This window comes from Xenopus laevis, chromosome 3L (assembly GCF_017654675.1).
Source record: "Xenopus laevis strain J_2021 chromosome 3L, Xenopus_laevis_v10.1, whole genome shotgun sequence".
NCBI lineage: Eukaryota > Metazoa > Chordata > Amphibia > Anura > Pipidae > Xenopus > Xenopus laevis.
In genome coordinates this window covers 156879469-156893878 of record NC_054375.1, presented here as the reverse complement: position 1 = coordinate 156893878, position 14410 = coordinate 156879469, and the positions used below count along the sequence as shown (strand labels likewise).

At 38.6% G+C, this 14410-nt stretch overlaps 1 protein-coding gene across 1 annotated transcript; it reads left to right on the top strand.

Moving 5' to 3' along the window:
* Positions 1–13633: 13633 nt before the first annotated feature.
* Positions 13634–14203, top strand: LOC121401309 (olfactory receptor 1496-like). Its single transcript, XM_041585694.1, has one exon. The coding sequence runs from the start codon at positions 13634–13636 to the stop codon at positions 14201–14203; it is 570 nt and encodes a 189-aa protein (XP_041441628.1).
* The last annotated feature ends 207 nt before the right edge of the window (positions 14204–14410 follow it).

The following is a 14410-nucleotide window of genomic DNA, read 5'->3' as shown; positions in this document are numbered from 1 at the left end:
AGGATATTTTACCAAATGTAAACCAGGATTTTGACTAATTCTGTTATTCAGTATATTGTCAATAAAGCAAAATGTCATTAGTAATTATAATAAATTTGCTTCATCTGCATATATTCATGTTTCATAGTGAGAGCTGCCATACTATACTCTATGAGACTATCCATTTAAATTGTGCCAGTCTATATATAGTTTTTCAGTCAGGTTTGTACCTGAGGTTTGTACAGAGATTAAACTCTGATATACAGGGATACCTGTTAACAATATTATTTAAGAAAAAAGAAACCCCACCAAATAGTTAATGCTATATCTATACCAAGTAAACTCAAACCATAAATTGCAAGACTGAGATCATTAATGATAATAATAATTCATAAAAAGGTGCTGACTAATAAATTAGGTAAAGTGCTAGTGCAAATAAATAAAGTGAAATCAATCAGTCCAAGGACTGATGATAAAAATAGTTGATTATTCCTGAATCCAAAGGGTAGATTAACCCACCAATAGATTCCAATAACATGCCTTAATAAATAAGTTCATTCATTAATTAATATATAAAGTGCAATTAATCAAAATAGAATTGGCAAATTGATATTGCAATTAAGTTCCACCAATAAAGTGCAGTGCAATAAATAGGCTAAAAAATGAAACTTGGTAATTGATTAATTGGTTAAAAAGGAATTATTAAAAAATGGCCAGAAATTCAATATGGGTTAAAAAGTCATTCGGTCATACTCCAAGGATAAGGTTTATAGAAATTTGAAAAATACAGAGGGTGGAGTTGTCCCAAAAACTGCCTATTTTGTTTCTAAAGCCTGGGACACCACAAAGTAAAGGCAGGACAGGGTAACCGGAGCTGTGGCCTTGTAACTTAAATTGCCCTAACCGTTAAAAGAGGCTAAATAGCCCTAAAAAGCCACAAACTCACGGCCCCTTAGAACGGAAGGAAGATAGAAGAGGTGGTAAAGCACAGGATTAGAACAGAATTCCTGCCCCCATCAAATGTAACCAGTATGTTTCCCTAATGGAAATATTTCTTCAGAGTAAAAATGATCTAAGGAGACCAATTTTCAAGAGGACGCCGACGCGCGTTTCACTTAGAAGCTTTGTCAGGGCGAAAGTGAATGAAGGCCAAATCTCAGTTCTTTTGCTTGGATATATCACTCACATGACCCACCTTCTGGGAGATGTACCTGCTGAGGAGAACTGACACATGTTGTTTGGCTTAGACATTCTAGACTTTGCTGCTAACTGTCACATTCAGATGAATACCAGATGCTTACCTAATCCAATATGTTGCTGAGGACTTTATATCAAAATATCTTTCATTTTTTTAGACCTAATAAATCAGCCTTTGTGATTGACACTGGAACAGGATTCCTCACCAGGATCAGAATGTTCCAGATGCTTCCTATCTACTCCCTAGTGACTTGCACTCTCTTATGCTTGCACTAACAGCACTGCTCTAAGATGGAGGAACAAGACCTATGACCTGGATTTAACATTTTTTGGGGGGTTAAAAATACACATTTTTATGTTACTGACAATGTTTAGGAGATCTTCCTTATCGGCTTGACCCACAGTTTAAGAGGACACGCACTCCTGAGACTGGGATTTATTGCTGATTCACAGAAAGATGTGACTCTTGCCCATCGTGTGTAAAATCCCATGTTCTCATTTCCCTCCAATCAATGGTCACTTGCCAACTGGAGCAATATCTTTTCCCAATATATTTCGCTTTTCACAAATAATTTTTTGGAAAAAAACTATCATCTTTACCCAAAAAAAACCCTTGAACCTTTTTAAAGTGTAAGATTTTTTACTAAATATATTTATAAATATTAAACAACACTTTTAGCATGCAGCATAATGTATTGATTACAAAGGTATCACATTTTACTTAAACATTTACACAGGTATAGGATCCCTTATCCGGAAACCCGATATCCAGAAATCTCCAAATTAAGGAATGGCCTTCTCCCATAGGCTCCATTTTGTCCAAATAATCCAAATTTTTAAAATGATTCCCTTTTTCTCTCTAATAAAAAAACAGTAGCTGGTACTTGATCCCAACTAAGATATGATAAATCCTTATTGAAAGCAAAACCAGCCTATTGGGTTTATTTAATGTTTAAATGAATTTCTAGTAGACTTAAGGCATGAAGACCCATATTACAGAAAGATCCTTTATCCGGAAAACCCCAGGTTCCGAGCATTCTGGATAACAGGTCCCATACCTGTACAATATTTCCACAAGAAATAGAAATAGTTACACTAGACACATAACCCAGCCTGACCATTCTTTACATCCTCTAACTGTCTACCTTGACTACTAAAGGGAAGCACTTCAGAAAGGGTTAAGTGGTTGAGCAAAGCACTCATTTCATGAGACTTGATTCACCCCAACAGTCAGGTGAGGGGAACAAGGCACAGCTCAGTTTGAACATAGACATTATATAAAACATCACAAACAATACTTGGTTGAGATTGAAGGCCTTGGACTTGAAGTTTGGAAAGAAAAAGAGGAAGAGATAATATGAAGGCTGCCCATTGGTACCATATTCCAGTAGGAGGAGGTGACATATAAAACACACTTTGGCTAAAGTGAATTGCAATAATAAACATTTAGCATTACAAAGCAGATTTTGTTTCCTCTGCACAATAGATAAGAGCACAGGATAAGAGTTAAAGTTAATGGACCTTTAATTCCATCAAAGAACAATGAGTAAGTAGGAGCCATGTTTCTTTGGCATGTCCGTACAACACAAATGTGCCTTTTAACACACAACTTACCCTTAAAGGAGAATTCAACCGTTAACTAAAAAACCCAAACAATTTGTACGAATAAACCAATTGTTTGTGATTAATATTAAATATGATTAAAATCAGGGGATTAAAAAAATAAAAAATCTAGTTCACTTGGTTATAATAATGAGAAAAAAAATAGCTTTAGTAAATAACCCATTTCAAGTTGGTACATGAATTGCTCTATTTCCTAGCAGCCCCTACTGAGCATGCTAACTACCAAATGTAGCAAATTTTTAGAATTTAAAATGACAGTAACCTGACATACAGAATTAACATGAGAAAAAGAAAATGAATTTCTTAAAAGCGCATTTACAAAAACAATTGAAAATTAGACACTAAACAAAAAAGTAACTCTTTCAAAAATAGAAGATTAAAAGTGTAAAATACAGCAGAACCTCCATTTTACATTTTCCAAGGGACCAAAAAAATGGTGTAAAATCCAGGAAAATATAAAATCAAGAAACTGTATTATGCATTAAATATAGGTGGGACCACAAAACAATAATATAAGAAGAGGGAAAACATAAAATCCAGTATGTTATATTATAACAGGCTCATCAGAGTCTAACATTATATGTATAATTAAGTTATAGGAATTTTTATTTTCATATTGGCTTTGACATTGGCTTTACTCTATGGACCTTATTATTCCAGCCTCAATAGGCCTCAGCAGATTTCTCCATAGACTTAGTGACTGTGTAAGTTGGTGCATCTAGTAAATAAAAGGAGACAAGTTTAACACCTCCCAGTCAGTAGCCGGTGCCATTCTGATAGGAGCAAATCAGGTCAGTACATTATTGCCAGATCCTCTGGGAAATGTTTCATAGGAAGAAATGTCTTGTATATTTCTGGTTCTAATCTGCACTTTCTCTCCATATTCAGTACATCCTTGGCAATTAAATAGGGAACCCTCAGTATTATGTAAGTACACAAAACCTCAATGGGTGTTTAATAAATTGGTTACTTTTTCACTTTATTTTTTCTGTAACAGTTGCTTTTAATTTGTGAGTTTCGTAACCTAACGTTATTTCTCCAGATGCAACACCACACACTCATGCTGTGAGTCACTGACTGATTTCCCCTGATCTAATTGGCTGATTCCAGCAATGCTCCACTGACACACAGAATGGTTGGGTCGGCTGCAGTAGGAATAAACTGGACTAAAATCCTGTTCTGTACATGAAACAGCTCTTAACATGTTCTGTATTTCTGCTGCATATTGTTCCCTCTTCCCCAGCCAGTCTGTTAATTCCAATATTAATATTCACTGCTCCTACTTCCCACTGTTCTCAGGTTCCTCACACTTCTATTAACTCTGGGTTTAATGGGAGGTTTCTTACAAGGGAGGCTTCATGGGCTAATGTTTTGGTTGAGCTCAGTCTGATCTTCTAACCTGAGTCTGCACTAGATTTGCTCTGATATTTACACTGAAAGCTCTAATACACCCAGTTCTGCTGCCATTGGCATCTGAGCAGGGGACATTTCACTGGTCTCTCCAACATGTACCTGAACTGATCTCCCCTCCTATCTGTCTCTATCTTCTGGATTTGTATAACTATGGGGTGTAATATAGAGTTTATATGTTGCACTTTTACACCATAAACAGTGTTTATGTCTCTATAACTATTGTACATAATCAAATCCATATGTGTCCTTTTATCTGGTATCTATTTCAGACAAGCACTTGTAAATTTCTTAAGTGCTAATTTTCTTTTTTTATTGTGTGTTTGAAAGAAAATATTTAAAAATAGCACATCCCTCTACTTGTGCTTGTAGATTATCAGCTTTCCAATCAAATAAACATTTCAATGGGTCCATTTGACAGATCCTTCTGATCCTTTAACCCATCCAATATGGTTCTACTCAGAATGTCCAACTTGCCAAACCTTGAGTGACTTCTTCCCTTCACACGGCCAGTCATAAAGTTCATTACTACTAAATCATAAAAATACATCTATACAATATAATACATAAACAAACATAAATTAGTGTTTTCAATTTGGAGTATTCTCATGGGTTGAGCCTTTCTTATATTTTTTTATCCTTTACTAATGTAGGGATGTGAAAATTTAGACACCCTTACACATAGTAATGTGGATGACTAAGTGGGTCCTGATGGGGACCTTGTGCTTATGTAACCCCTGTAGTTCTCACAGTGTAAACCAAATGGCACTGTGCAGTAGTATAAAGGTCTTGGGAACCATGAGGTCTGGGTCCATTACTTTAGCCCAACCAAGCAGGCTGGAAGCGAATGGGAATATGTCGACCATAGGCGCATTGGCCCTAGTAATTAGATAGCATACACTTTTATAGATCACTCTAGGAGTGATAGAGAGGTTATTTAGTTGAGCAGCTCAAGGCTCCGCCGAGGATATTAGAAGGATTAAGATCCCAGGGTATTACTGACCCGGAGTAAGGACTAAAGTGTTGAGACTAGGGATGATAGGAATTCCCCTAGACTGCCACTGGAAGATATCCTGAAAACTGGGCAATACCCCTCAAAAGCTGCAACACTCTCTGCTGTATATTCCCTGGCCTGCAGGGATTCAGCCTATACTGGTTTTGTGAGTGTATTCTACCTTTATGCTGTCTGATTGTTCTAAACTCCATCATGGATATGTGCTATGTTAAATAAAGACAGTTCATTGTTTAAGCGTTAAAGAACTACTGGCGCCCATCATTGTGCCCCGCTGTGAGGGCTTACCCCTGAGAGAGAGGGCCTCATTTGTGGTATAACCACACACTGATAGTAGCTTAAACTAAAAGTAAAAGTCAGTTTACTATAGCGCTACACTTATATATCTCCAAGGTAACATTTATCATTGTTAATTATAATTGTTCTGACTTTGTATTCAGTTTCTACAGAATCTGACTACTGAACTGCTTGAAAAGTGTTAGGAAGGTGAACAACCCCTTTAAAGGCAGATATCACTAGTGCTTTACCCATTTTTTGGCCTTGAAATCAGAAGTTTTCGGTTTTGTGAAACGGTGCTTTGGTAATATAATATTTCAGAAGGACTCACACTCCATTTTCATGTGAATAAATTGTGCTTTATTTAATGAATATCCGATGTTTCGGCCCCCGCTAGGGCCTTTTTCAAGGATCCTTGAAAATCGGAAGTAATTTTGAAACTTGCACACAGAAATATTCTTAATCTGGTAAGAGTGCATTCACTGGATTTTGAGTATATTTATATACTGTATATACCATTTTTCTGGTAAATGAAATGCACCCCCCCTCCCCAGGAAAAGTCCCCCAAATGCTTTCCCAATGCTGTAGATACTGGCAAGCTTTAATGCATTGATGGAGAACACAAATTTACAATTTATGTCGTACATAACTCTTCCAAAACGCCACATAATTTCTAGTCCAATATTGCCCTCCCAGTCCAAAATGTTAACCAATGATTGTCCCCTTTTTTCTTGTTTACCCAATATTTTATCCAATCAATGCTTGTCATTTTTATTGATTTCAACTTATCTACTTTGAAACCTCTGACTCATCTTTGATGATAACTCTTTTTTGACAATTACCAACACAACGTGTGATGTGATGCCAATGTTAGATAGGAGACATGTTGGTGACTGATATGATTTGGAGTGAGTGATACAGTGTGCCTTTACTTATAGCTTTAGTTTAACTTATAGCAGAAAACAACAGTGACAGTGTCAGATGTAAACAATCAGTATGGCTGAAGAATGGCTGAGTTACAGTCCAGTCATGTAGGCCTCTATAAGCTTCTATTTAGGGCCTGACTAATGATTTCACAATTTTCTGAGTTCAAACTTCTCTTCACAATGGTAATAGAGCAAATCATTAGTGGAAAAACATACATTTCACTTCTCCTTTCCAAAGTTGCCCTAAGTTACCCGGCAATGTATCTTCAGGCAAGTTTGGAAAGCCATAGCTTTCCCACTGGAGATTCACACCATTGCCATTGGGAAAGCATTCAGAGGAGAATAGTTGCCCACACCATGGAAGCTTAATTGCAGAATTCCTTGTCTGTCTAGGCCCATAAAAACTATTGTTCTAATTTGAGAAGCAGTCACTTTTCAACTGAGAATTTTCAGCAATGAAATGTTTATAGGCTTTTTCTGGATGTATAAACTTATTATAATCTTATTATAGAGATGAGTTTAGTTATTTCTTGTTTAATCTTGTGTCTGTATTTGAATGCTGCTAAGTATTACTGTTAACCATTCCTATTTACATAGTAACATAGTTAATTTGAGTTGAAAAAAGACCAAAGTTCATCAATGTCAACCCCTCCAAATGAAACCCATCATCAAACATACACACATGCACACCAATCCCTCCATACACTCACATATACCAATATCTCTATTAAAGTGGACCTGTCACCCAGACACAAAGGTCTGTATAATAAAAGTCCTTTTCAAATTAAACATGAAATCCAATTTCTATTTTTTATTAAAGCATTCATAGCTGCTGTTAGATCATTTAACAATATCAGCACTTTTAACATAACTATAGTCCAAATCTGATGGATGTCAGGTGTCCAATAGGCAATTCCTACATGTTGCCTTTCTGTATTCTATGTGTAACAGCTGTGGTGCCACTTGAGCTGTCTGACTTGGGATACAATTTAAATTGCACCCAAAATGACCTTCATGGCACCTTTCTACTAATATGTCATTTGAACCATGAATATTTGTTGGTATGGCTAGGGACAAAGAACTAGGAACCACATAAATAAGGGCCTCTTGCATGCAGCAGAGGTATTTTTCCTGTTTGGAGTGGATCAGGGTCAGTCAAAGCACTCCTTTCAAAAAAGACGGCCACAGACTGCAATGAGGAATGGGTTCCTTTACCTCTTCGAAGGTGAAGGTGCCTTTCCTGATTAGTTCCAATGCATGGGGCAAAGAGCTGTGCTATGGTAATGCCTCCTCAAGGGTGTTAATGGCACTGTGAGAGCTAGAAGCTTGTTTCGCGCAGTTGAGATCTTCTCGGGTGCCTGCCTCCTTCAAGATGGTGCGTATTGGCTCCGGGTCTCTGCGTATGACGTCATCCCTGTGCACAGTTAGCTGCCATGCTGGTGCATCTTTTCGCACAGCCATAATTTCGCCTAGGCGCAAATTCGCGCATGCCCTATTGGTTTTGTCAGATGCCAAGATGTCAAGATGCTGGAGAAGTTTTTTAAAGCCATTTCAAAGGGTTTGGTTTGTCTCCAGTCAGTGTTCTCCTACTTAGAGGTTTCCTTCTCCCACCTAAAGGTATGTACCTTCTTGGTTTATTTCTATGGGGGACTAGTTTTTTGCTTTGTAGGGGAATAGGTTTTTTATTGTCTGTCTTGGTTTTACAGTCAGCGCACCAGGGGGATGGATCTCACTGCCCTAAGCAAAAATGCTCCAGGAGCTAGGTAAAAAAATTGTTTTCTTCTCTCTTCTTGTGTGCTTATGTGACTTCCTTTTTTGTTTCTGCAGTTTGCAAAAGAAAAGATTGGTCAAATTCAAAGGGAGAATTGAATGCAGAGGATGTTCTGTGCAGAGTGCCTTTGCCTGCTAGCAGATAAAAATGCCCCTAGGTCAAGTTCAGCCAAGACAAAGGATAATGTGTCTTCCTCTCTTCTGGTTGTATTTCAGAAGCTGTTGCACAAGGGATTTCAAGAGCCTCAGGTTCTCCAATGCCATTTTTGGAGAGGACGTTTTTCCTCAGAAGAGGATATGTCTTATAGCAACCTTCACAATGTCTCTGATTCCTCGCTATCTGTAGAGGAGGAAGAAGGTGAGGCTTCTTCCAGCTTCGATTGTGCCTGTTGAATCCTGGTGAATAAGAGCAGTTAGCTAATACTAGGAGTGGAATCTCCTTCTGAATCAGAAAACAAATTGAAGGTGCTACCTTCTTCAAATCAAATCAAAGGAGGTTTTTCCATTATTTTCTGAAGTTTCAGATTTGGTGAAATCTGAGTGGCAAAAGGTCTCTAAGAGAGTCTCATTCAGCTCTTTGTCCTCTAGATTCTCTAAGTTATATTCATTTGAAGCGGAGGATTCAAAGTGTTGGGATTCCCTACCAGCAGTGGATCCAGCTGTGATTCATCTAGCAAAGAGAACCACTCTTCCACCAATTGATGACTCATCTGTTCTGTAGGATGCTATGGATAGGAAGGAGGAAGCAGAGTTGAGAAAGCTTTATCAAGTGGCGGGACAGCTTTTCTCTTATTTCAGTGGCAAAGGCTCTTTTATTATGGATTGATAGCCTGGATGGTGCGTTGAAAGAGGGGGCAGACAAGCAAGATATTTCCACCGGGCTAGCTGAATTGAAGCAAGCGGCAGGTTTCATTCTGGAGGCTTCAGTTGATCTGACCCGTTTAACAGCTCGTACCATGACACTTTCAGTTACAGCCAGAAGGGCCTTATGGCTTTGTGTCTGGGGGGCTGATACCCCTTTTAAGATAAATCTCTGCACCTTACCTTTTGAAGGTGAGAGACTCTTCGGGGCAAAATTATATATATATAGATATCATCTCTATGTCCTCTGTAGGGAAAAGTTCTTTTTTGCCCCAGGACAAGAAAAGGCCAAGGAATCAGACTTTTAGACCTTCTCTTTTTCAGGGATCAGGCAGAGGAAGATCTGTTGGACCAACTTCAAAATTCAACACAAGAGAAAGCTTCAGGTCTAATTCCTGGTCCAATTCAGGATCGTCTGTCTCCAGAGGAAGGGGTAGATCTACTCCCACTCCTCCAAAGAAGTCTGCCTGAATATCTGTTTTCAGGAACCTCCAAGGTGGGAGCCAGACTTGGAGGTTTCCTAGGCCAGTGGGAAAAGTCAATAGCCGATCAATAACCGATACCGGATAGAGTTTCAATTCCCACTCAAACTTGGTTTGTGAAGTCTCCAATTCCTCGGTTGCCAGAGAAAAAGGAGGCTTTGGACAGATATTTAAAACTACTGCTGGACGAAGCAGTGATTGTTGCAGTTCCGAGGGAAGAGATAGGACAGGGTTTTCAATTCAATACTTTTCTTGGTGAAGAAGGCTACAGGGGGATGGAGACCAATATTGGATTTAAAGAAGATCAATGCCTTTGTCGAAGTAAAGAAATTCAAGATGGAGTCCATTCATACTGTAATTCCTGTCATTCGGGAAGGGGATTGGATGGTGTCAATCAATTTACAGGACGCATATCTGCATGTTCCATTAGCAGCATGCCACTTTCCTTGTATTCGTTTTGCAGTGGGGGTTAGGCATTTCCAATTCCAATGTCTTCCCTTCGGTCTCTCTACTGCTCCCAGAACCCTCACAAAGGTATTAGTCCCTGTCATTGCAGAACTCAGGAAAGAGGGGATACAAGTCTGGCATTACCTAGACAATATCATCATTTTAGCCATGGACCCAGGTTTGCTTGTAATCCAGAAAGACAGAGTACTCTTTTTTCTTATCTCTCATGGCTGGCTAATACAGATGCAGCCACTTTGGTTTGTCTGTTTGACACAGAATAACTAAACACAGATATCCCATTTATCTCATTTAACACAGAAAACTGTGTCACAACATCCCATCTAATTAAAGCATTCACCATTGTGAACAATGGTGCTTTGGTATGCTAATGAAAAGGTTAAATGCATTAAATGAGTTAAGATAACTTTAGATAACACAGTTTCTTCAATTAACTCTGAGTCATGACGCATTTAACTCACAAATCCAAGTGGCTTCATCTGTAAATGTGGAGAAAAGTGTTCTTTTTCCTACGCAGATCATGAAGTATATAGGGGCTCTGTTCAATACCAAAAAGGATTCTGTTTCTTTACCTCTAGACTAGGCTCAGAAAATAAAGAAGAACATTTTAGCCATGATGTAGAAACAGATGATTTCTGCTAGGGAATTCATGTCAATCCTGGGTCTGATGGCTTCAACAATTCCAATGACAAGGTGGGCTCAATGGCACATGAGACCCCTTCAAAAAATGTTTCTGAAGCAATTAGACAGATTCCAGAAAAACTGGTCTCAGATTATTCATCTTCCCATAGCTCTGAAGAAAGATCTTCAGTGGTGGGTAGATTTAGACAATCTATTGAATGTTTTTTTCCCTTCAGCAACCGGATTGGGAAGTGGTCTTCACAGATGCATCCTCCCAAGGCTGGGGAGCTCTCCACAATTCTCAGTACGCTCAGGGCACATGGGATTTTCAAACAGCCAATGTTCCATCAAATATTCTGGAAATAAAGGCAGTCATCAAGCCTTGATACATTTTACTCCAGCTTTGGAGGAGAAAGCAGTGAACATAGACAATACAACAGCTGTTGCCTACATAAAGAGGCAAGGGGGCACAAGAAGCTCTTGGGTAACCCCAATGCTGAATTGGGCAAAAAGAAACCTCAAAGCCTTGTCAGCATTCCAGGGGTAATGAACCAGAAGGCGGATTTCTTGAGCAGGAATTGGGTGAATAAAAACGAGTGGCAGCTCAACCCCATAGTCTTCCTTCAATTAGTAGAGAAAGTGGGGGTCTCTCTTCTATTCAAGGGTATCATCCTCAGACCGCAGCGCTGGATGCTCTACTGCAAAGGTGGGATTTCCTGTTGGTGTATCTTTTTCCCCCTGTGCCTCTGATATTTTCAGCGCTTCTGAAGACCTGCAAAGAGAGGGTGGAAGCAATACTGATTGCACCAAATTGGCCGAGGCATTGGTATCCTCTTCTAATGAAGATGCAGAAGGATATATGGCCATTACCTCCCAGGCAGGATCTTCTTCTTCAAGGTCCGCTATGGCATCCAAATCCAGCATCTCTTTCTCTGATGGCTTGGAGACTGAGAATTGATTTGGTCTAATTGATATGGGTCTTCCTGATTCAGCAATCCAGACTCTTTTTAAAGCCAGAAAGTCATCTACTTCAAAGATCTATTACAAGATTTGGGAAACCTTAATGACCTGGCAATCTCAGCAACTATTAGAAAGGTCAACAGTTTCCTTGTCTCAAATTCTGGGTTTCCTTCAAAGTGGTCTGGAAAAGGGATTACATTATAGAAGGTTCAGGTATCGGCCTTATCAGCAATTTTGGGTACCCGGTGGGCTGAAGATTCAGTGGTTAAGAGATTCTTTTTGGCAGTTCTAAAGATTTGGCCTCCAAGGAAAGATCTTCCCTCATGGGATCTGCCTTTGGTGCTTTCAGCCTTAACTTCATCTCCTTTTGAGCCTTTGGAGGAGATTTTCACATGGATATTGACCTTGAAGAACGTGTTATTGGTGGCTATTTCTATGGCAGCTATTGTGAGTCTGCTTCAGGCTTTATCTATCAAGGAGAATAACATGACCTTTTTCCCAGATAGACTCATTTTAAAGCCAGATGCTTTTTTCTGTACCAAAAGTTGTTTCACCTTTCCATTTGGACCATGAATTGATTCTTACAGCACTTTCTAGCTCTCAAGCTTCAGTGGAAGATCCTCTCCTTGAAAAGGTGGATCCGGTGACAGCAGTCTCTCAATATTTGGAGGTCTCCAAGGTGTGGCTGAAGGCTGAAAGGATGTTCATTATTCCAGCAGGACCAAGAAGGAATCACCCAGCTTCTACCTCTACTATTGCAAGATGGTTGGTTATTCTCATTTCAAAAGCTTAACAGTCCCAAGGCAAACTTGCTCCAAAGAGGGTAAAGGCTCATTCTACTAGGGCAGTGGTCTCTTCCTGGGCAGCAGTAGCACCAGTTCAGTCAGAAGAGATATGCAAAACAGCGGCTTGGAAGTCGGTATGGACCTTCTTAAAGCACTATAAGAATAACGTGAGACCTGTATGGGGTGAAGCTTTTGCATCCAGGGTACTTCACTCTTTGCGGATCATTAAAGTTTCTTAAGCATCATTATGTCCCTCCCTTATTTGTTTTAACCTATTGCTGGGTACATCCCAGTGTTTTTATGTTGACATATAGTGACCAGGAAAGAAGAAAATTGTTGTCATACTTATATTAATTTTCTTTTCCTGGCAACTATTAATGTCAACATACCCTCCCTTCTTTAGGCTATATTATAAGACTACTGGCTCTAGGAGGGGGTATATTTAAAGTATATTAGGAGGAGGAATTCTCTGGTTTACGCCTGGGGGCGGGGATTAATGTTGTAATGTGTTTTTATATTGACATTAATATTGGCCAGTAAAAGAAAATTACTATAAGTATGACAACAATTTTCTTCTATTTTCTTCCTCATCGTTTTGCTGTGATAATGCAGTGAGTGATGTGTGTCTTTTGGATATGGTAAAGCCATTGTTTAGGAGTTTTTGAATTAGATTTTAGAACCAGAGAATACACATGACATACACAGGAATTAGATTGATCCAGCCGATGTGGGATGGAGGGTAGAAGAGTTATTAAAAGAGAATAAATATCTCCCAAGTACAATGAAAAGCCCCTGACACACAGCTTTTACCAGTGAAGAGCAACAGTACATCATAATGTCATTCCTTTAAAACTCTTATATTTGTTGGTGTTACTGTTCCTTTAATAAAAATTTACTTTTTTTTCCTCCTAGGCAATGCAAATGAACAATCACTCAATGGTCACAGAGATTTTCCTTTTGGGATTTCAAAATCTCAACAATTTCAAGATCCTGATTTTTTCTTTGATTCTTTTGATTCACATATTGACCATCTATGGAAATATCCTTGTCATAGCATTGATAACAATTAGCCGAAATCTTCATTCTCCCATGTTCTTCTTTCTCCAACAACTCTCCTTATCTGATCTGCTGGAGTCCATGCTTATTGTTCCAATTCTGCTCAAAACTGTGATGAATGAAGGAGCTAAAATTCCAATTATTGGCTGTATTGCACAACTTTATATATTTGGTGTCACTGAAGCTTTACAGTGTTTCCTTCTAACTGTGATGTCCTATGACAGATATCTGGCCATCTGTAATCCTCTGTGTTATTTTTCAATAATGAGTCACACATTTTGTGTTAAATTAATTCTCATGTCATGGCTACTTGCCCTTAGCTTAACACCAGTTACTGTGATTACTGCAGCTACACAAGAGTTCTGCAACCAAAATACCATCAACCATTTCTTCTGTGATTATTTTCCTCTTCTGGAACTTTCCTGCTCAGACACCTCATTAGCACGAATATTGATAATCACATTATCTTTCCCTATGTTACTTATCCCCTTCATGGTCATCACTGGATCCTATATCTGTATTGCCCATGAAATCCTAAAGATAACGTCCAATATTGGGAGACAAAAAGCCTTCTCCACCTGCAGCTCCCACTTGGCTGTGGTCTCCATATTTTATGGGAGTCTCATTGTTACTTATGTGGTTCCCACAAGAAACCAGTCACAGACCATTGGAAAACTTCTTTCTCTTTTATACACAGTAGTGACTCCTTTTATTAACCCAATCATTTACAGCTTGAGAAGTACAGATATGAAAAAAGCTATTGGAAATATTATACAATAAAATATATTTTATCAAATGTAAACCAGGATTTTGACTATTTCTATTACTCATTATATTTCCAATAATGCAAAATGTCATCAATAATTACAATGTTTGTAGCATTATTCATGTTTCACAGTAAGAGTTGCCATACTATTCTCTATGAGACTATCTATTTAAATTGTACCAGTCTCTAGATTGTTTTACAGTCAGGTTTGTACCTCCTGT